This window comes from Neofelis nebulosa, chromosome 6, assembly GCF_028018385.1.
Source record: "Neofelis nebulosa isolate mNeoNeb1 chromosome 6, mNeoNeb1.pri, whole genome shotgun sequence".
Taxonomy (NCBI): Eukaryota; Metazoa; Chordata; class Mammalia; order Carnivora; family Felidae; genus Neofelis; species Neofelis nebulosa.
The window spans coordinates 53,364,146-53,387,162 of record NC_080787.1 but is presented as its reverse complement, the minus strand read 5'-3'; the positions used below and the strand labels follow the sequence as shown (position 1 = coordinate 53,387,162).

At 41.4% G+C, this 23,017-nt stretch overlaps 1 protein-coding gene across 1 annotated transcript; it reads left to right on the top strand.

Moving 5' to 3' along the window:
• The first annotated feature begins 32 nt into the window (after positions 1–32).
• On the top strand, positions 33–22,776 carry IL17F (interleukin 17F). Its single transcript, XM_058734241.1, has 5 exons — positions 33–4,780; positions 7,690–7,806; positions 14,627–14,694; positions 21,120–21,328; positions 22,444–22,776. Exons 3-5 carry the CDS (start codon positions 14,671–14,673, stop codon positions 22,682–22,684), a joined length of 474 nt encoding a protein of 157 aa, XP_058590224.1. The 5' UTR covers positions 33–4,780; positions 7,690–7,806; positions 14,627–14,670; the 3' UTR covers positions 22,685–22,776.
• Positions 22,777–23,017: the final 241 nt, after the last annotated feature.

The following is a 23,017-nucleotide window of genomic DNA, read 5'->3' as shown; positions in this document are numbered from 1 at the left end:
ACCACACGGTGGCAGCAGGCTGCTGTGCTGTCCTTGGGGGTTAGGTCTTTAGGCAGTTTTCTTCGTCAGTGACACCAGCATTTACCAGTTAAGCTTGTACAAATCAAGTTTTGCCAATTTGACATCGCTAAATGGCCATGGGGGGCAGGTGAATGAAAGTCCAGGAGAATTGACCCTTTTCCTGACTTTTCTGAGCCTGAATCAAAACCCCTTCCTGGAGAAGTAATACCTGGTATATCAGACACTTAAATATTGTGAGTACTTGCTGATAAGAAGATCTCCTTACAGGATCTTTGTGAAACTACTTGCAATTGGATGTTCAGCTCTTAGGGTTTGCTAGTCTTTTTGCACAGGAGTTTGTGGAGGGGAAGTGTGACTTTATGGGGGGCCTGCATCACATGAATTGGAAGCTGCTCTGAACAGGAGATCATGTTGGTTCTCCACGCTGTGACTGGTGAAGTTCTTCCTTCTCCCTTGCTCATGAGGGGAGCACCTTACCCTGATACTATGGGACAGAAGATGGGGAGTTCCGGTTTTGTCTTTGTGATTTTGTTTGTTTGCAGATGTGAAATCCAAGTCCTATTGGAAGTAATCCAGAAAGCATAGTTCCACAGGAGAGGGCAATGGTATCAGAGGGAGGAATCTGACATTAATTGAACACTGACAATGAGTCCTATATTATGCTCTGAATTGGAGCAAATATGGGACTGGATGCTCTTGAGGCCTACTGGTTGAGGATATACACGTCTAATGTGTCAGTGAGAAATTTTAAAATATAATGAGGGTTACACCCAGTAAGAACTATAGACATTGAGAGGGCCATGAGAGTATCAGGAAGGGGTGGGAGCGATCATGGGATACTGATATGAAGAAAAGCTAGGGGTTTTAAAGGATCTCCTCAGATGAGCATTTCCAGAAAGGTCCAACATTTTGTCAGTAGGACTCTTGCTCTCTATCTTTCACACCTGGAGAAACTCAGGCTGAGTGGGAAAGTAGGCTGATCTTGCAGTTTGTAAAAGCTGTAAAGCCAAGTTTACCTTGCTGACATTTCAGCTCTGCAAACTAACCAAAGAATCTGAAAGAGAAAACCATGTATTCTGGAGTCACAGTAGGTGGTAATTGCGTCAAATTGACTGTTAGGAACTCAATCTTTACATTGGGTTTTTAAAAATGTGTGTAGTTTCCCAACTTGCAGTGACATTAAAGAAGTTGGTAAGCATTTGAAGAATATGTTCCTACTCAGTGTTTGTATGTTCCTATTCCTGCTTCAGGAACTGCCAGGGGGTTGACCTGCATGCAGGTCTTTCTTCCTGAGGGTGCTACTGGGCCACACAGCACTGAGACTGGTGATGGCCCAGATTCACCAGGACAGAGAAGTACACGCTTCATTATCTACATGCTTCATTCAAAAAGAGAAGTGTGTTTACATTTAATGTTGCCATTGAAATAGTTGAAATAATTTGTGGGGCTTAGAGAAATAAGTCCTAGCTTGAAAAATTTTATGCTGCATTATTCTTGAACTCTCCTGGATAAATGAAATGTCAATATGGAAAGATAGCTGTCAAAAAAGACAATTTGGTAGGAGTTGCTGGAATTGAGTCTCTCCTCTGCCATTTACCAAATAACTTAGGGTGAGTGTTGAGCTACTTGTTATTTTATCTGTAAAATAAAAATGGGGATGCTTGCTGTTTCTTAGGGTGCTTGTGAGACATAACTGATCAAGTGGTAAGTGCCCACCAGCATGGAAATACTCCATGATACTTCATTATTACTGCAATTCCAACTTTCACTAAAACAAAATGATTCATTTTGATGTGTTTATTAAAAAAACCAGGGCACCTGAGTGGCTCGGTTGAGCATCTGACTTTTTTTTTTTTTTTTAAACATTTTTTTTTAACGTGTATTTATTATTGAGAGAAAGACACAGAGCGTGAGCAGGCGAGGGGCAGAGAGAGGGGGAGACATAGAATCTGAAGCAGGCTCCAGGTTCTGAGCTGTCAGCAAAGAGCCCGACGCGGGGCTCGAACTCACAAACTGCAAGATCATGACCTGAGCCAAAGTCTGTCACTTAACCAACTGAGCCACCCAGGCGCCCCAGAGCATCTGACTCTTGATTTCAGCACAGGTCATGATTCCAGGGTCATAGAATCAAGCCCCATGTCGGGCTCCATGCTGAGCATGAAGCCTACTTAAGATTCTCTCCTCCTGCCCCTCTCCTGCTCGCACCCTCTCTCCCTGTCTCTCTAAAATACAAAACAAAGCAAAACGTGATCTTTTGATCAAAGCCATTTATAATTTCCCCCTTGTTAAGTTCCTGAATTCTGTTCTCTTTCCTGCCCTTCCACTCCTTGATGGTCCCTGCCCTCTGGTCAGTGCGGCTCTGATTCCAGTGCTTCTCACAGGGATGACCTTTACCTCTAGCTTGTAGCAAAGGGTTCTTTCGCCTTCTCCCAAGGACTGAGATCTGCCCAGTGTAGGCAGTGTGTTCCCTCAGTTCTCACAACAGCCCTATGAGGTATGGTCATTAGGAAACCTCGGAGGATGAAGGTAACGAGAAAGGCGCATAGAAGCCAAAGAATAGGTTATCCTCTTCTCATTTGTCCTGAGTTTTTGAACTATACTAGTGGTCCCAATGATTCCAGACTTTCTGAGGTCAGGTTTCCCCCAAAGGGTTTGGTCAGTAGAGTAAGGCAGGTATGAGTCACCTGTGTGCTGGCTGCCAAAGCTACTCAGTCCTGACTGAGCTGTGTGGGAGTTATCCACCTTCCCTGCATTCCTTGCTCCCCTTCCAGGAGCAGGTATCACCACTGAAGCTCTATAAAGTAGGGGCGTGGGGAGGTGGAGTGCTGTGCATGGTTGCACAGGAAACCTTTAGAGAGCCCAGAGTTGGCAGAGGAAATGAGCCCTGCACTGGGAAGCAAGAATGCTGCATTCGAGTTCCTTTTCCGACCATATGTGGCTGACAGTCAGCCAGGCAGGGCAAGCCACTTCCTTAGAGGGAAATGCTTGGTTTCTTTATCTAGGAAGGGAGATGGTTGAAACAGGTGATCTCTGAGGTCCCTTCGGATCATGCATATGAGTCTTAACACCCAGTGTCAGTTATACCCACATGTTATTAGCCCTAGCATCACTTGGAGGTGGGTCAGAATGAATCTATCATCTTGTTAGATCCACTTTTCGAAGGTAGTGATTTTGGGGCTTCTCTATTTGTGGGTATTTTCTGGGATGTTTCCACTTATCTCAAGGGGTTTTATTTAATTCTTAGAAAAATTTTAGAATAAAAGTTTTTGTTTAGCTTTATTTTAATTTGCTGAAATATAAACCTAGTTTGTTTTTTTAAAAATAAGTATTTTGAGAGTGTGAGCAGGGGAAGAACAGAGGGAGAGGGAGAGAGAATCCCTAGCGAGCTCTGCACTGTTAGTGCAGGGCTCAGTCCCACCAACCTAGGATCATGACCTGAGCCGATCTCAAGAGTCGGATGCTCAACCCACTGAGCTACCCAAGGGCCCCTAAACCTAGTTAACTTTCTTTTTGAAATCTGATACCTCAGTGATGAATGCTGAATTCTGCCTGGCCCATTATTAACCAGCATGTAATCCTAGCTCATTCTCTTCAGTCTTTCCTCAAAGGAGAGAATGAAAATTTTAACTTCTTTTCCTAAATATTTTTACTATTAAACCCCGAGTATGTTTCCACAGCCTGTAGGAGGATATTAGCTTCTGCTGGGATTTACCATCCTGCTAATAGTTCTCCCAGCAGGTACTTTTGGTTGCAAACTAAGCCTTCCTACATTTAAGTATCAACATTTAACCTTGCCATAGATAGGTCAGCTCATGCGATCTTACAGATGTGTGCTGTTCTATTAATTTAAGTGGATAGAGTCCTGAATGAGAGCTATAATAAAGCTGGATAAAATCTCCAAAAATATAGCCTAAAGTTGGGATTGAACTGTGTGCATAGTTCTATTTTTAAAAATGTTCCTGTGACTAATAAAACATAATGGTCTGTTTGGGAAAATAGAGAACCAAAATGATATTACCACCTCACTATAGCTATTACAATTTATCTTTGATGAACATGAAAAACCAGTTTTGAAAGTGACACTTCGCAATATATCCAGTGGTACCAGCAAGTCGGGGATTAAGCATTTGACATTGAGATAGGGATTTAGGGACTAAGAATGTTTTTAAACTTTGAGTGTAAAGTCAGAGTTCTGAAAATCCTGCAGAAGTGCAAATACATGTCACATTTAACTCTAATGGATGATAAAAAAAAAAATTAGGATTAACATAGGGATGCTGTATAACATAGGGAAGCTGATGAAGGGTTCCAAGTTCTTTAAGCAAACTAATTCCCAGAGATAACTCCATGCACTTAGTGATTGGGGCAGGTGAGAAGGGGTGGCCCTCCTAACAGTGATCATTTTTATTAAGAGCTTACTATATGCACTAAGCGCCATGTAAATTGCCTCATTAAATCTTCCCTACTGTCCTCTGGGATGGTTTTACTCTCCCTGTTTTACCAAAGAGGAAGTACAGTCTTAGAGAGGTCAGATGATTGCCCTGGTCCTCATAGCTAGTAGCCCGTAGATTTCCAGATTCAAATTCAGGGCTATCTTGTTTCTTAACGACTGTATTCTAACCATCATACTATGCTGCTGCTTTCAAAGGGCTGAGACTGCTCTCAGGAAGTGGTCACAGCTACATCTATGAGTGAACCTGGTGTGACAACAGCCTGGGTACCAGTGTGCAGAGATGAAATTGAAGACCTTCCATAATCGGTAATGCTGTCAGCAATTTGCCCTTGGAAGCCTGTTTGGCAGTGATTGGTATTTGCTATTTCATATCTTCTCACAAAGTTTATGCTATGGTGGGCCCTACAATTACCAGGAAATTCTACTCCTCTGGGAACTTTAAGTAAAAAAAAAAATTGTTTTTTTAACATTTATTTATTTTCAAGAGAGAGGGACAGAGTGTGAGGGGGGAGGTGCAGAGAGAGAGAGGGAGACACAGAATCTGAAGCAGGCTTCAGGCTCTGAACTGTCAGTGCAGAGCCTGATGCGGGGCTCGAACCCACCAACAGTGAGATTGTGACCTGAGCTGAAGTCAGATGCTCAACCGACTGAGCCACCCAGGCAGCCCTAAACTTTAAAATTTTTTAAACTAAAACCACTGAAATATTTTTTTTCTTATTATAAAAACAATCTTTTCATTAGAGAAATACTAGAAAATAACCATAAGAAGTAAATAGGAGCACTTGTAATCTAGTCACCCAGAGAAAATATACCTTGGGGTTTTTCTTTTTCCCAGATAAATGTATATATACCTATATAGTTGAGCTTTTCTTGTTTAATTTTTCATGATTATAAATAATACCTTGTTGCCAAATTTGTGTGTACCTACTTATTTATTTCCTTAGGATGATTTCCTAGAAGTGTCCTTGCTGGATCAAAAATACAAACATTATTAAAGTTTTAGATATGTTTCACCAAATTGCCAATTTATATCCCCACATGTGTGTGAGGGATGCCCTTTGTCCTACATCCTTGCTGACACTGGATATCATCATCACCCCCACCGGTACCTTTTTTAAATTGACAAATTTACTGTAGTTAGGACTCGAAATTAATTTTTAAGATTTCATACTGTGTACTTCCCACATAATACCGTTAGTAGTACTTGTAGTTCAGACTTATGGAGGTGGTTTAAAATTTCTATCACTACAAATAGCAAGTGCAGAGAAAGCAACTTCCCATCAGTATATAATCTTTGAGAACTAGGAATGAAAAATTGGTAGAGCAAGGCATCTTAAGAGCTGTCACTGAAACCATTTGACTTGGCTCTTGTTTCCATTTAACTTGTTCACACACAGATAAATGTGTGTAAGACAATGTGTAAAGGCTAAGAAGGATTCAGAATTAACAAACAAAACAAAACAAAAGAAAGACTGGTTTTATTTCTCCTCTTCTTCAGAGAACAGGCAGAGTCACTGTGACAGGCAGAGTCACAGAGTCAAGTGTCCTGACTCCAGTCCAGACATCACTTAGAAGATGTTCACTCTTCAAGTCTCATCCTCTGACAACTGTCTCCACCAGGCCCTGGGCATCTTTGTGTCAAATTTCCTCCAGCCTTGCATGTGCATTCCTTCTCTGGGCTTGGGGTCAGAAGCCATGGTTTGAATTCCCAACTCTGTTATTTGATAGCTGTGTGGCTTTGGACAGTTGCCATGCACTCTTTAAGTCTCAATTTCTTGTGAAACGGAGAGACTGATCATCTTTTCCTCGTGCGATTGTTGTGAGAGTCCAATAAAATCAAGTACGTGAAAGTGCTTTGTGAGCTGTATGGCTTTACCTACAATGTAAGGCTATTAATATAACCGTTTCCTTCCTTGGCAGCTCTTTGTTAAAGAGAAAAATGGCCCTGGAGGAGTTGGAGAGACAGACCCCTTTATTTGAAGATGGATACTGGAGGGAGTTGGGAGGCCTCAGACCAGCCTGGGCTCCTCCATTGGAGGTGGTCTGTAGGAAAGCCATCCAACCTCCATCATCAGCTGAGGAGGTTGGATCAGATTACCTCTAAAGTAAAGAGCTCCTGAAATCTATGATGGAGGCTGACAGCAAAAGGTAAAGAGATGTCTCCCTGCCTTAATGGCTCCTATAAGTTAGGCGCTAACTTACACAGAGCACAGGGGTGCTCTGGACATGTACACTTGTAGGGTGTGAGGGGTGTCCTGGAGCAAGAAAGTGAGCAGTGGTGTTCCCTGGGCTATTTGCTCAGCATGAAACCTAGGTAATGGACATAAATGTTCAATCTACAGGAAGCTTTCTAGCTTCAATAAGTGCTCCTGTCGGCATGGCCAAGAACCTTCTCAGAATCTGCGTTTTCCCTGACGTCCTCCCCATCCACCTTCCTTTTATCTCCTCCTGGGTCAAATGCAGCAGGAAAGCAGTGGTACAAGCCCTGCTAACTGGGGAGCACTTTTCTCTGCTCCTATGTGCTCTGCTTTTTCTTCCCATGTACCTTCCCCTCTTCTCTTCCTCCACCCTTCTTTGTATCCCTTCAGTCCCTCACCTCCACAAAGATGGACTGTCCTTGCAGGAAACCCATTTCATCCTGTCCTTCTATAGTGTTTCTGCCAAAATGAGGAGAGCCCCGAGATTCATCATTCTGAGTCAGTCCCATGCAGGAGTGAAAGTAACATTTCTCAGAAGTGCGGTTGTCTCAGTGCTCTTTCTCTGGTCTTCCCCCCACCCCCAAGTTATTCTCTTCTTAATCTGGATCTTTGTAGGAAACATACTTAGAATTTTTAGCATTTGGAGTCATGTGATTGTTTTCCGCAGAAAGAGGAAAAAAACTCAAGAAAAGGGCAAAAGATACAGTAGTGTATCCACCCACGTGTGCACACTCATACACACCCCTACTCCCAAGACTGAGATTGCGGGGATGTTTAATTAAAATACCAAATTTTGGGGGTGCCTTGGTTGGGTCTCTGACTTTGGCTCAGGTCATGATCTAACGTCTCATAGGTTCGAGCCCTGCATTGGGCTCTGTGCTGATAGCTCAGAGCCTGGAGCCTGCTTCAGATTCTGTGTCTCCCTCTCTCTCTCTGCCCCTCCTCCACTCGTACTCTGTCTCTCTCTCAAAAATAAACATTAAAATATCAAAAAAAAATTTTTTTTGGTTTTCACAGGATCCCAAAGTTTGAAAAGATGTTGATGGAGGTCCAGTCCAAAGAGCCACCTAATATATGATTGCCCATTGGAATGTCACTACCTGATGTTCGCTAGCGTCTTGGTGTGACCTTCTGGTGAGAGTCCAGTTTCTCTGCATTTTACAAAACTTCCAAATACTTGAAGATAATATTATGTGTCTATAAGTTTTTCTCTGGTTCAAAATAACCCTCTTTAATTAATAATTTTTTGGGCAGCCCATCTGATGTGTTAGGAATTGAAATTAATGTAGGAGAGGAAAATCTCTCTCCTCTACCCTCCTAGATTCTGTACCTGGGCCTTGTATATTACACTGACAAAAGACAGATTAGCAGGAGAAAGAGTTTACTATGCATGCATATGGAGCCCTTTATAGAAGAGATAGGAAGGACCAAAAAAAATGGTTAGAGCTGGGGGCTTATGTACTATTTTAACAAAGAGTGATAAACTGTGGAAAAGTAACTACACAAAGTTTCGACTTCTAGTAGAAGTAAATTGTGGGAAGGTAAATTGATGGGGGAAGCTAATAAAAAATTAAAGCTATTTAGTGGGATTTGTTATACAGACTCAAGTTTGTACCTTCACCATTGATGAAAAAGAGATAACTCCCATGATTAAGAGTTATCCTTCTCTTCCTACTATGGGAGAGGGAGACACTTTTATAAATGAAAATATATGTTACCTTTACAAAGGGAAATTTATGCCCTGCTTTTAGACAGAAAGGGGGAGGGCAGAGAGCTTTTCCTGCACATTTTATGGTGGCATACTCTGATCCCCTTCATTAGCAAAAAACTAGGTGGAAGAAGAAATAAACTAGTGTCAACATTAAATCAAGTGAATAAATATTCATAGAGTACTAGCTGTGAATAGGATATTTTGCTAGGGGTGCGGGAGTGGTGGGAACATAAAGCAGAAATCACAGCTGTCTCCTTGAAAGAGTTTAAGATCCAGGGAACACATCAGGCATAAACACTTGAAAACTTAAAAAGCCAAAGCACATACACATAGCTGGTCAAGTGGACCGTAGAAAAGTTGTATCTAAGTAAATGCTAAATGAAATGCCATGAGAGTTAAGTTGAGCCATCAGAAGAGGGAAAGACACAATGGGAGATGGAAGGTCAGAGGAGATTGATTTTGAGGACGAGGCTAGGAGTTTATGGAGAACCTCAATGAGCAGAAAGAACCGAAAGGGACATTCCAAGGAAAAGGAACTGGCCCAGAGAGAGGAGGGCTCAAATACAAAACATTTTGTGGAGCAGAAGCTGAAAAACAAAGTTTCCCTCACATGGCAAGTTTGAGAAGGTGACTTCTTTCATGAATTAGGCTGGGGCCACACATAAGATTTGGGCCAGTGTCTAAGGAATTGGCAGTGTAATCTAGAGCCAAGAAGGGAGTGCAACGTCATCTTTCTGGGGCCAGATTTGCCATCTCAACTTACCACCTCAAAACTTTGCTGGTTGTCAGTATGACAACAGTGGGGAAGTCCAGGAGCAAACGTTGTTGATCCCTGGTTCCTGTATGACCCTGGTAGAAACAAGCTGAGGAGAAATTTTAGTGAGAGGAAGCCAGGAAAATTCGACAGCATTCGATAGACACTCACTCGGGCTTTCCCCAGTCCCCGCACTTGGGTCTTCTGTTGACTAATTCCATCCACCTCAATGCAGGAAATCAGCTTGGCTGCTGAGTAAGTGAAAGTCTGCACGAAACCTGAGTTGCCTACAGCTAGCCTGTGGGTAGCTTGGTTAGGCCACCCCAAAGCACCTGCTACTGAATTGTGACATGGAACTATCTCACTGTCCGATTCTCTATCCTGCCCTCACCAAGGAACATTCTAGGGTAGAATAGGTATGGTTCTTAGCTATGAGGGGGTGCAGCTTTGAGATTTAAGGCTCAGGTTTCCTTATTCCGATCACTCTTTCAGGGTACTTGACTCACCATTTCTGTTGTAGACAACGTAATGTGTCTAGCGAACTCTACTGTAATTTTACGGGAAGTCTCGCACTTTTTAAAAATGTTCCGTAAAGCTGTGTATCCCAGACTTTCATGTCATGTAAATCTTGCGAAAATTCAGAGTCTGATTCAATAGGTTTGGGGTGAGGGCCTAGATTCTACTTTTTTTTTAATATATATATTTTTAGGTACTTTTCTATGAGTGTACATTTACACGTACATACATATACATACATGGATATACATAGTGTGCATATATCTATACAAAGTAAGGTCATACCTTATATGAACTATGTCTTGACATTTTCAACAAATGTTACAACAGAAGTATTTTTAAAGTTATTAAATCTTCTCAGAAAGCAGTTTCTAATGGCTACAAAGATTCTATCATTACGCAGAATGACATTTACTTAACCGTTACTCTATTGTTGGAAATCTAGGGCATTTTCAATTTTCCCCTCTAAATATTATTTTATGTGGATATTTGAGTGTGTTTCTGTTTCTTTAGAATAATTCCCGAGTGTGGAACTTTTTTTTAGGTTTTTGTTGCATGTTATTACATGACCTACACAAAATTGTACCAAAAACTCCTGGCTGTCACACCTGAAAGTATCCCCTTTCCCTATCCTATTAGTATTGCATGTTTAAAAATCCATGCCAATTTGAGAGGCTAAATATGGTTATCTTATTCTAATTTGCATTACTTTGATTACTCTTGAGGTTAAACTATTTTTTCATGTATATCTATTTTAATTTTTTAGTGTACACTGATTTCTTTTTTCTTGTTTAATTGAGATATAATTGATACATAACATATTTGTTTCAAGTGTACAAGGATTTGATATTTGTATCTATTGTGAAATGATTGCCACAAGTAAGCCTAGTTAATATCCATCAATCAAGATTCTACCTTTTTTTTTTTAAATTTTTTTTTAACGTTTATTTATTTTTGAGACAGAGAGAGACAGAGCATGAATGGGGGAGGGTCACAGAGAGAGGGAGACACAGAATCTGAAACAGGCTCCAGGCTCTGAGCTGTCAGCACATAGCCCGACGCGGGGCTCGAACCCACGGACCGTGAGATCATGACCTGAGCCGAAGTCGGACGCTTAACTGACCGAGCCACCCAGGCGCCCCAAGATTCTACCTTTTTAACAAGTTCCCAGGGGCTAGCGAGCTGGATGCTGCTGGTCCCAGGATCAGCTCAGCAGCCAAGCCCTCCTGGATGGTGGGGGAGTGGGGATGGTCCTTACTGTCTCACTGCAAGTTTTTGCTTGCTCCACTCTTGCTGCCTCTGTTCCCGAGACTGCTATATTGTCTCTTCACATCACTTTGCAGCTATGTAGACATTGTAGGACTATTTTATGTATAATGAATTTTAGGTGTAGAATTAATGGAAGAGAATTAAAACACATGTAGACATGGAAACAATTTGAAGATGAGGCTCATGACTCTATAAAGTTTCCCTGCTATGGCAGCCATCACACTTTCTTACTGGCATCCCTCCATTTCTCTTCCTTCTGGGGTAATTCAAATTCCTATTATTTGTATGTGTAGCGACCTCCCTCTTTGTTTCTGTTTTGGAAGAAGAGCATTTTCCTCTCTATATTCGCCCTGGATAGAGGTAGGCTCTATCACTGTTCTTCCCAAAAGGCCCACGGTCAGTTCTCTCCAAAACAGAAGTGCCATCTGGTCTGACATAAAATTCATGGCACTCCTGGGTGGAGGAAACTGTCATGGTGATTTTCTTGTTTTTTTGGACAGTACTTTTTCTTCTGACCCATGTTAGGTACCCAGCCCAGTGGTACAGAGTGAACATTTAACAAATGGTGTTTTTGTTAACAAGGAGATAAATCTCTGGTGCAAAAAGCCTCTGCAGTCCAGAGAATAGACTCAGAATTGAGGGGTCGGTCCTCATTTGATTTGGAACTTTCTGCAGTGACCTCAACCTTGTTTTACCCAGGATTCTCACACAGCATCCCAGAGAAACTCCTTTCCTAAGTCTTTCCCTCCCCCCTTACTTTTCTTCTTTGTCAGCTTTTGTCTCCAATCCCCTTCCTTCATGTCTCTTCACTGTAACTCTTCACACAGATTCATTTTTTCATCAGATGATCAGGAATTGTACTCTTTTTTTAGACAGACACAGAGAAAGAGAGAGAGGGACTGGAGGGCTAGGGAGAGAATAGAAAGTTACAGAGAGAAGGGAAAGGAGGGCTTCCATGTTTTTTATCCTTTGTTGACTTAAGGCCACATAATTCCCATGCCCACAAACATCAATACATGAAAACCCCAGCACTGTATTTTCATCTGACCAATGATCATTATAATAAACTCTTTATAGTGTTTAAACCAAAAGTAAAGTTGTTTTGTTCTTGAAAATCTTTCCATAGTGAAAATATGTTAAACTTAAAGGGGGGTTAGTTGCTATGGAATGTGATCTTATGGAGATTCTAGAAAGCACATAATGTACTTGAATTTGGCTTCCAACAAAATAGGTAAAACTGAATTAATAGGCACAAAGAATACTGGAGCTGAAGATAATAACCTTCTGCATTAAAAGAGGGAAAAAGAATTGTGGAATTTATGGAATCTGTAGCTTTACAGGAACAGATGCTATCATATCACCACATGGTTTTATTCAATAGAGGATAGAGAGGTAATGTTATGAAAGGGAATGGGACATGGACTTTCTAAATGATCTAGGGACTAAAAAAGGCAAAATAAACCATGTATTTGATTAGCTTGAATATCCTGAGCAGAGGAAGAATTTTTATGCTTGAAGAGAAGAGGTGCAAGAAACTTGAAGTTTGAGGTTGACAATAAAAGCCATAATACTTTGAGGCAATTCTGACCCGATGATCTTCACCTATGTTCAGAAAGGTCTGACTAACATAAATAAGTGCTTCAGGGAAATTAGAAAGAAGTGTTTCAGTATCATTTGGAGATAAGACTGGGTGAAAGTAAGCTGTATACTAATAGCTTATAGCCTCAGTTTATTTTTTGCATTTAATTCCTGGTTAATATTCTTTAGATCTAGTATATGATAACATTATATAACTGGCTATTTGATATGGAGTCAGAGGTCTGATAAAAAATGAAAATCCACAGAAAAGCCTGTTAAATTATTTAATGTTTTGATCCATCAGTTTAGATGGGGGTAAGACACTTTCATTTGCAAAGAGAGAATGGGTGATGCACAGTAGTTCTGGTGTGTAGAAACCTTGAGATCCTGCTTGGTTGACATTGTGGGGATCCCATAGCCAGGGCATGTGGGCTATTCTTTGATTAGACCCTGATTCTGTTTTTTGAGAGAGGATCACCTCCTCCCAAAGATGTAGTGTGGTCCTTGGCTCCACCTCCTGGGAGTTTTCTTCCCCCAGTAATCTGCCCACATCTGAAAGAGTGTTGGCAAACATACCTTCCTTGGGCCTTTGCGCTCCTAGATGGTTATGGAGCTGACAGTTGGCTTGTGATTAACTTTGAGAACTCTCTCAAAAACTTAGTAAACTTTCATCTAAGTTGGTTCTTTTTGTGCCATAATTCCTAGAACATCTCTATGTCTTTGCTTTTTCATTGCTGTAATTTTCCCTGTCTTGATTTAATGGTAGATTATTAGAACTACACACGTACATTATTTATTCCGAGTCCTTTTATCCAATTAAAAGAACTTATTAGATGCTTCATTTAGATTCTTGCCTGTAGGAAGTTTATTTGATTGACAGGTTTTACCTGGCATTTCTCCCTCAAAGACTTTTTTCAATCTTATCTTTTGCTTTTGGGGGATAGAAATATTTTGGGGTGTTTTTTTCCAAGGCTCTGAATTTCTGGACTCCATTTTCTTTCATTTTCTTCCTTAGGCTACCTTGCCAAATGCAGACAGTAGCATCTAACATACAACTTTCTGTTTTCTCATCTCTTCCTCTAGAGCTCTTATTGTACCTCTAGGTTATTGCAAGCAATAATTTTACCAAGTGTTTTGTCATTGCATACTGTGGGTCATCATTTCGCTAGCCTATGATTTCCTTGTCATTTCAGCCTCCTGCCTGACCATTAGAGATCATGCCACTATTTTAGCCTTTTGCTGCGGTAGCTCCTCACTTCTAGGCATCAATTTCCATACCCAGGTTATGACAGCTTATCCTGATCACATTCAGCTTTTTTGGGGATAAAATCTGTCCAAGGTTGGATTTGTAAAACTAAATGTGTACGTTTAGCTATCAGTATCCCCAACCATCTCGTTATTATCTTATTGGCTAGTATATGTGTATTTGCTTTCTTTCTATAACTAGATTTTAAAATCATTAAGGTAGAGACTATAATAGTACAGTCTATTTCCTGTAAGAGTAACCCCAACAGACATGTAGCATGGCTTCCAGCACATGGTAGGGCATAAAAAGTCTTGCTAACTTGGATGTTTGACCAGCTATAATATTTTACCACACATGAGGCTGTGTGTACCCCATTCTTGGAACTACAACATCTTATGTTGTCTCTTTCTGTGGGTTCTGGGACTTGTGTGTAGAGTGTCCTGGCTGTCAGTAAGTTGAATGACAGTTCCACTTGTATTACTAAAACTTCTAAAGGTAGTAACAGCTTGGGTCATGGGTGGTACAGGGGCAGTGAAGGCCTTCCACCATAGTCAGCTGTGTGTTCATCATATAATCATTATTGTGCCCCCAGTATTTGCACATAATTTACAGCGTGAGAAGTATGTAATAAATGTTAGATGAAATAATGATCTGGATCTGTTGATTGAGTTTGAACTTGTTGATAGCTGGTTACTAGTTTGACATCCTGATGAGTTACTTATTTTTACCTTGATGAGGGAAAACGTTGTGACTGCTGGATGTAAGAGGTCAGTTTCCTATTTATATAAAGGGCCATTTAGTTCTCTGCAGTGCAGCAAGTCCTCTTGTATTGAACCAGGCACTCTTAATTCAAAGTGACTTACTTGTTCCTTCTTTCAAGAGAGCTGGTGAAGAAGTCTTCTATGTGTTGAGGTATCACCCTGAATGGAGAAGAGACCATCAAAGAAAGTAAGTAATTAAACCCACTCGATTTAATATGCTTTTAAGGGTCTATTTTATATATTGCTTTGGTAGCATGACTGATAATTAAATTTGAAAACATGGCTCTTGATTTATGTGCTGGTTTTACTGAGTATATAGAAGGACATATCTGGCATGGCCTTGGAAATTCCCTACACGGTGGGCTTAGGGGCTTCAGGCTGGCTGGAAGGTGCTGGCTAGGAGACTTGTCTTGAATCTCTATATGCATAGAAAATGTACTGTTTTAATTTAGGTCTTATATTTGGAGGTGTATATTTAGAGAAGGAGGCTGGTATAGATTATTGGGGGGGGGGGTACTAAAGTTACCGTAAGCCCATGAAGACCTCAGAAACATATACAGAAGTATGATAGACTAAATATGAGCACAGAGGTAATGAGGAAGGGAATGATGCCTGAGAGGATGATTCAAAGAAGTCTTCTTATAGTAGTTAAACTTCTGATTGTTCCAGAGGAGAGGTGCAGAGAAGAATCCACAGGTATGGGGAGAAGAAATATGGATGAAAGGCTCATGATCACAGAAGAATTTTGATTGGTCTTGGAGGGGCTTCCAATGAATCCAAGAGCTGCTTCCTTTTCATTTCCTTCATTTAAAGAAAATGGAGGAAAGTTGTTCAAACGTGTTGTGATAGAGGAAAATGACTTACCCTGCTGGAATGTGCCTTGCCTTTTTAAAAGAGCATGTGTAGTTTTACCTGGTCTTACTGGGGATTAAAAAAAAAAAAGAAATTAAGATACTGTTACTTCAGAAATGTCTGTGTATCCCTAGGATACAATACCTGACATATAATATGTACTTAATAAATGTTTGCTGACTTGAACGGAACTGAGAAAAATTAACTTTCCATAGGTCATTTAATATTATGTTAGAGCATTTAAAGGCTCTACTTGCTAATTCATTTTTGTTAAAAAAAAAAATCTTAATCAGAGATGGCCAAGATAATGGACATTGTATGTTATATGAAAATGATTATTTATTAAGTATCAATAGGATTTTAAGCATGGGGTTAAAATAGAATTTGTTCAAGGAGTCGAGGAAACTACCTGGGGCAATAATTTTGAATCTCTCACTGATGTCATTAATTTCTTTGGTTTTGTTTTCTCACTCAAAAATGGACTAAAGATAGTCCTCTCATTTAATATCAAGGATCCTCTAAGGATGACATACCTTTCACTTAAGTCATGGTTCATATCGTATGAAGGAAAGTAGAACATATGGTATGTGACGAGAGTCGTTAGCCATTTGTGGAAGAACATAAAAGATCATGACAGCAATTTGTAATTTGGTTCATCTGTGTAGTAAATTAGTTAAGAATTTTGCTGTAATTTGAGTGCCAGTGGGGGTAGAAGTGGGGTGGAAGAAAAGCAAGATTTGGCCCTTTTTCCATCATCCTTTTTAGGGTCTCTCTCTGATTCTTCTTCAGGAAATGTAATAGAGGAAAAAAAACCCTACATTCGTCAGTAATTCTGGGGTAACCACAACTTAGACAGTAAGCAGGTCAATCGAAATAAGGACAGTGATTGCTATAAAACCGACAGGTGCTCTCATTGACACAGCACAGGCGACATTTGACACGGGGCGACACCACACACACATACACACACAGGAAGAATTTACTACACAAAGCAGACAACCAGAGCAAAATGACAAAGACCATCCTGCGCAACATAGCCATGGTGAGTAAAAATAATTGCTGTTTAGTAGCGGTCAGCCCTAGGATTTCAGGATAGCAGATTTCTAAGGAATTAGGTTTGATTGGGGTTTTTATTGGTATTCTTTCTTAAAAGCAGAACCGACTTTAATTTTGACCCCTGTCTGGTGGAGGAAAAAGAAAAAAATAACTGGAAGTTATAATGGGGTATAAAACATAGCTCCTCATGTGGTGGCTTTTGCATAGGTGATTGATAGCTTGCTCACTCTTGGTGTCACAGACAGCTGAACACGATCTCTCCTGTGGCCACCATTATAGAGTTAGGTTGGTCTAAAACTCTTATTTCATGGTGAGGACTTCCAGCCTTTTAAGATCTGTACACATGTATTTTAGCCAAGGATAGTGAGGCTCCAGGAGGTTTAATGACTCCCCTAAGACTATAAGTAGACAGAGAGTGCCCAGGATGAAAGAAGTGGAACCACCCAGTGTTGAACTTTGGATAGCTCCCAGAGGAGGGAAATTGGCTGTGCCTAAGACAGCTGATTATTTTTGCATTGTCTCATTTCTCATGGAGGAGAGAGAGATGTTAGTATAATGGAAAGCACCTCTTTTGGGTCTAGAATCTTGCCTGACATCAGTCAGGTAAAGGCTGGGAAGAATATAATTTAGAGGAGCTTGAAAACAGGGCTTGGGAAATTATTCACCATATTATTGGCTTAAATAAACCCTCTTTTTTTGTTTTCTCCATTTACAAGCCACGTCATTTAAAAGAGCTTGGATTTCATAAAAGGTCATAGTATATGGTGATGATAATACCATATTTAGGTATTTTAGAGATGACCAGAAATGCAGCCAAGTGTAACAGTTAGAGAGCACATAGGCTTTGGAGTCAGTCCTAGATCCACTACTTACTAAATGTGGGATTTGGGATCAATTACTTAGCTGCTCTGTGCATAATTATTCCCCTTATCTGTAAAGGGGACTAATAATGGTATCTCCCTCATATGTTTTTTTTGGGAGGATTAATTAGTATCATAGAGAATGACTAAATCTGTACTCTGAAATGGCTTAGTTTTTAGTTAAATTGGTCATTTTAATATAACAACCAATAAGGATAGAGAAAGCATTCAATGTGTAAAATATTAATATTATTATTTTTACCTCTGAGTCTCTTGTCAACCCCAGGAAGTAGATTGGGATTAGTTTCCCCATTATACAAATGAAAAAAAAAAAAAAAGCTCAATTGAGTCCAGTGATTTAACATCACTGGGTACTGTACACATAAGAACTGGGACATGAATCTAGGTTTACCGGCTTCAAGTACAGTATGCTTTTCCTCAAATGGTTCAGAGGCAAGGTTTCTAAATTCAAAGACCTTGTGTCTAAAAAAAATCTATCGGGTAGCTTTGTACTCCAAAGCCATTTCTATTTCTGGTTTGAAGTAATCTATTGGACCATCGGCAAGAAACATGATGATGCAAGGGGCATTAGAATAGGATTCGAAGCTGGAAGGTACAGGCAGGTAGAACATCCTCAGTCAGTAGTTGAGGCAAATTCTTGTGGGCTTAGGAACTGGCCAAGCTCTGGAGCACATTCCTACAGAGGTGAGCGTACATTACAGATCAGTTCAGGAGACAAATACTCAGAAGCTCCTGGGTGGCTCAGTCGGTTAAGCGTCCAACTTTGGCTTGGGTCATGATCTCACAGTTCGTGAGTTCAAGCCCCACATCGGGCTCTGTGCTGACAGCTCAGAGTCTGGAGCTTGCTTCGGATTCTTTGTCTCCCTCTCTCTCTGCCCCTCCCCTGTTCGTTCTCTGTCTCTCTATTTCTCCCCCCAAACAAGTAAAAATTAAAAAGAACTAAAATTAAAAAAGAAGACAAATACTCAGATAGTCTCAGGTGAGCCTGAGAGTCAGGCCATCAGTGTCTTGATACTGCCCACCTTCACTAGTGCATTCTCTTGCTTCTATTCCTAGTGTACAGAACAGGAGTGATATCTGTGTATCTGCCTCATAGGTGGCCTGTAAGAATTCAAATCTATAAGATGCTCTGAACCTCTCAGAGAAGAATGTATGTGTGTGCTGTATGTGTCATTTTCTTAAGAATCAGCAAGAGCCATATCAGAGCCCCTGCTCTGTAGCGCATAACCACCAAAATCTACAGTTTCAGATCAAAAGCTTTGTGGAGCAAACTAGAGTGATATGCAGGCATTATCTGATTTCCTGATAAAGAGCTGTGTGACCTACAACGCTCATCCAATTCTGACACGGCTGTTCACATTGCTTAAAATGCTTGCCTCCTCTTGGGAGGCAAAGCTAAAACTAAAGCACCACGACTGGCTTTATATTGACAATAATAATGAACTTCAGTATCAATGGTACTGACCACTGACACCTAGGATTGAGTCCCCTGACTGATACCAACAAGCTGGTGAACTCAATGAAGCCGTTTGTTACTTTTCGGGCATGACTCTTACCGGTGTCATTGGGATAATTAATACTAGCTCTGCCTACTTCGTGAGGTGGTTGTGAGAATCCAGTATTCAAAGAGATGTGAAAGTGTGTTCTAAAATACTCCAAGAACATAAGCAAATATAATGATTTGTTAGAAGCATGGAAATTATTGCTGAATCACATAACCATAAGATACAGTTACTTTAAAGCTTTGATAATGAAAGCGAGAAGTGACTCAGTGAATATGATACTAAAGATAAAAGATAAAAACACACAGGAGGAATTTTCTTAAGAAACCCAAGGGACACCTGGGTGGCTCAGTCAGGTAAGCATCCGACCCTCGATTTCACGGTTGTGAGATCAAGCCCCACATTAGGTTCTTTGCTGGGCACGAAGCCTGCTTAAGATTCTCTCTGTCCCTCTCCCTCTGGCCCTCCCCGGCTTGGGAGTGCTTTCTGTCTCTCTCTCTCAAAAAAGAAAAAAAAGAAACCTTAAAGAAGTAATTGGTAGGCTTGGGAAGTTACCTAAGAACCCTCTGGTCTACAAGAGCATCCTTTAACTTTTTAAAGTTTATTTCATAGCTCTAGACAGAAGATCCATGAGGGCAAATTCCACATCTTTCCTGTTCATTGTGTGTCATTAGCACAATGTCTACTTAATATCCCCCTGTGTTGAATACTTACCACATGCTGGCAGTGCGAATGGCAGCTAGTCAGAGTCCTGAAACTGAGTTATGGACCCAGGACATCTGACTCCAGAGCATGTATCTTGAGTCACCACACTATACAGTTGAGAAAAAGTTGCTGAATGAATGAATGATTGTAGTAGATGAAAGTAGACAACTGCTGATTATCTGAAGGCAGATCAGCCTCATTTGGGCTTATCTGGGTCAATCTTGCTTTCAACTTCTTTTTAGTGTCACCTACCTTCATACGGCAAGTTGACACCATGACCTTTCTCTTTAGTCTTGTCATTTCTTGCCTCCAGCATCTGTAAAATGTAAAAAGGAGGTCCTTTAAATGGACATGTCTAATAACCTCCCCTACCTTAACCCATGGAAAGTGTGAGCCTGAACAACATTGAGCCCAGAGAATGAAAGCAACCCAGATTCAGCTCCTTTTCTGCATCATGTTGAGAGTCGGTAATGGGCCTTGTCCATCCCCAGTAAGGGTTGGTGGTAATGGTGGGGTGAGCAGAGCATGGTTGTGACGAAAGGAAGCTAGAGAGATTTTTGCCTCTTCTTTTAGGTAGGTCTTCACAGAGCACTTTCTTTGTGCATTCCTGTAATACCAGATAAACTGATATTTCAATGTAAGTAGGAAAAATATATGTTTCAGAGCTAAAGACAAATAGTTTCCATATTCTCTGTAGTTGTGCATCATTAGTGGCTCTGCTTCTTTCAATTAACATGGATAATTGGAACTTTGCTATAGTTGGTTTTGCACAGTGCTTTTCTTAGTGCTTTGAGTTTAAATACATTGTTAATTTAACTGTATTGCTTTTTTCATTTCATTCATCCAGAAAGTATTTGTGGAACACCTGTTCTAGGACATGTTCTCCTGCAGGAACTTATAATCCAATAGGTGTATATCTGACATGAACACAGACAGTACATTTCCAGACAGTAAAGAAGTGACACTTGAATGCTAGATGGCAAGTGCTTTATGGCTGAAGGAAAGTGAACGTATTTTTAATTGAATGACTTTAGAGATGGTTCCTAGAGAAGGCTACCTCTGAGTGGGGCCTTGATGGAAGTGTAGGGTTTGGATAGATAGATGTGGGGGCAGTGTATTCTACGTGGAGAGATGGCTGGCTGGGAAGAAGGAGAATTCATGAAATACAAGGTTGGAACTAAAAACAAGAGCTATCACTTATTAATCCTTTATTTTTATTAGATAAATTTATAGGTACTTTATATAGAACACTAGATTTAATCTTGTGAATATTATTATGAAGGGAGTATTATAACCCAGTTGGAAAGAAGAGAAACCAGAGATTCAGTGATGAGGCCAGGTCAAGATTTAAACCCAGTCTCAGATCCTTATAAGCTTTCTGTCCCACTGTTGAGGAAGTCTCAGACTGTAGGAGTCTCAATCACCAGGCTAATGAGTATATACTCAGTTTGGCACCCTGATATCTTCATGTATGACTATTCCCATTTTCAGGTGAGGACCTGAGGTTCAGAGAGAAGCCCTGGTCCCACAAAAGACTGGGGATGCTGAGTTCAGCTAGAGGATGAGAGCAACTGACACCAGAGTTCCAAACCAACTCAACTTTCTCTATTTTGCAGGTTAAGTCCCTGCTGCTGTTGATGTTGGAGCTCACCCTCCTGAGGGAGGTGACAGCCTGGAAAAACCCTAAAGCAGGGGATACAGCCCTGTGCCCTCCCCTGGAGGATAACAGCGTGAGGGTGGACATTCGCATCCTCAGGCAAAACCAGGGGGCTATTTCCATCTCAAATGATTTCCAGAACCGCTCCAGTTCCCCCTGGGATTACAAGTAAGTGCAAATGAGACTGATCTTCACGTTCTTTTGAAAACCATGTTTATTTATTCTAATCATAGAGAATTTAGAAAATATAGAAAAAAATAAAAGCCCTAATATTTGCCTTAAAAACAGAAATCCCACTTTGCCTGGGAGCTCACAGTTTGCTTTTCTGGCTAGGTCCTCCTGTGTGGTCAGAGGTCCTACTGTTTTGCTTGTAACTTCTCATTGACTCTCTGCCTTTGCCTGCTCCACACAGCCCTGGGTTGGTATTTACAAACTTTCTGTCTTGCAAGAGGGGGCTCTTTAAAGCAGCCCACGTAATAATCTTTGCATCTGAATAAGTGGGAGCCAGAAAAGTCCGTTTGGAGTGCTCCACTCAGATTAGACATCAGCCTGCAAGGAAAGGTGAGGAGGGCAGAGTGAGAGGCCCGTTTGGGGATGGGATGTCCAGGGTACTGTCCTGTGATGCTATCTGACGTGCCAGATCTTGGAATAGCAAGGTCTCAACTACATGCTCCAAATACAAGTATGAAAACAGATTCCAGGGACAATTAGAAGGGCTTCTGGGGCTGCCTGAATTGCTTCCCACAGGAAGGAGTGGCAAGTTGGCTGGCATGGCTTTGCTGCATTTGGTCCCCTGGCAGAGCGGGTATTCAGGAAGAAACTGAGAGTATGTGGTGCATTCACAGACCTCTGGGGCTTTGGTTTTCCTCTCCAAGCAGCAGGCTTTGTAGACTGTATATTAGACTGACTAGTCAAGTTCCGTATCTAGGCAAAGGATGAAAACTAATTAAATAATAGCAACAGGGCAATGAAAAAGAAAAGATCTGACATTTATCGAATGCCAATATTTCAGTGTAGCGTTTTGTGTACATTTGTATCATTGAATATTCTCAACCATTCCATGAAAGAGACCCATGAGAATCTCCATTTTAGAGTGGAAGAAACAGGCTTCGGCAGTTAAACACCTGCCAGAGGGCAGTGTATGAATCCAGGCCAGCTGGCTACAGCCCTGGGTTGCTGGGAAATGCCTCCCTGCAGGTGAGCAGCCAGCGCTACGGGGCTCTCACTTTTGTCCATCTCCGTCTCCCTTGTCTCACCACCTGCTTTCGTCTGCCCTCCTGCAGCATCACCCGGGACCCCAACCGGTTCCCCTCGGAGATCGTGGAGGCCCAGTGCAGGCACTCAGGCTGCATCAACGCCGAGGGGCAGGAAGACAGCTCCATGAATTCCGTTCCCATCCAGCAGGAATTCCTGGTCCTGCGGAGGGAGCCCCAGGGCTGCTCTCGCACCTTCCGGCTGGAGAAGGTGCGGGTGACTGTGGGCTGTACCTGTGTCACCCCCATCGTCCGCTATGTGCGCGCCTGAACCGCCGCTTGGCTGAAGAAGCTGGAAAATGCCATTCCTTACCCAGCGCTCTTCAGCCAGTCCTGTGCAGTCCCATTTTTCTCCACTTCATAGGCCTCTTTTTTTTTTTTTTTAAAATTTTTTTTTCAACGTTTTTTATTTATTTTTGGGACAGAGAGAAACAGAGCATGAACGGGGGAGGGGCAGAGAGAGAGAGGGAGACACAGAATCGGAAACAGGCTCCAGGCTCCGAGCCATCAGCCCAGAGCCTGACGCAGGACTCGAACTCACGGACCGCGAGATCGTGACCTGGCTGAAGTCGGACGCTTAACCGACTGCGCCACCCAGGCGCCT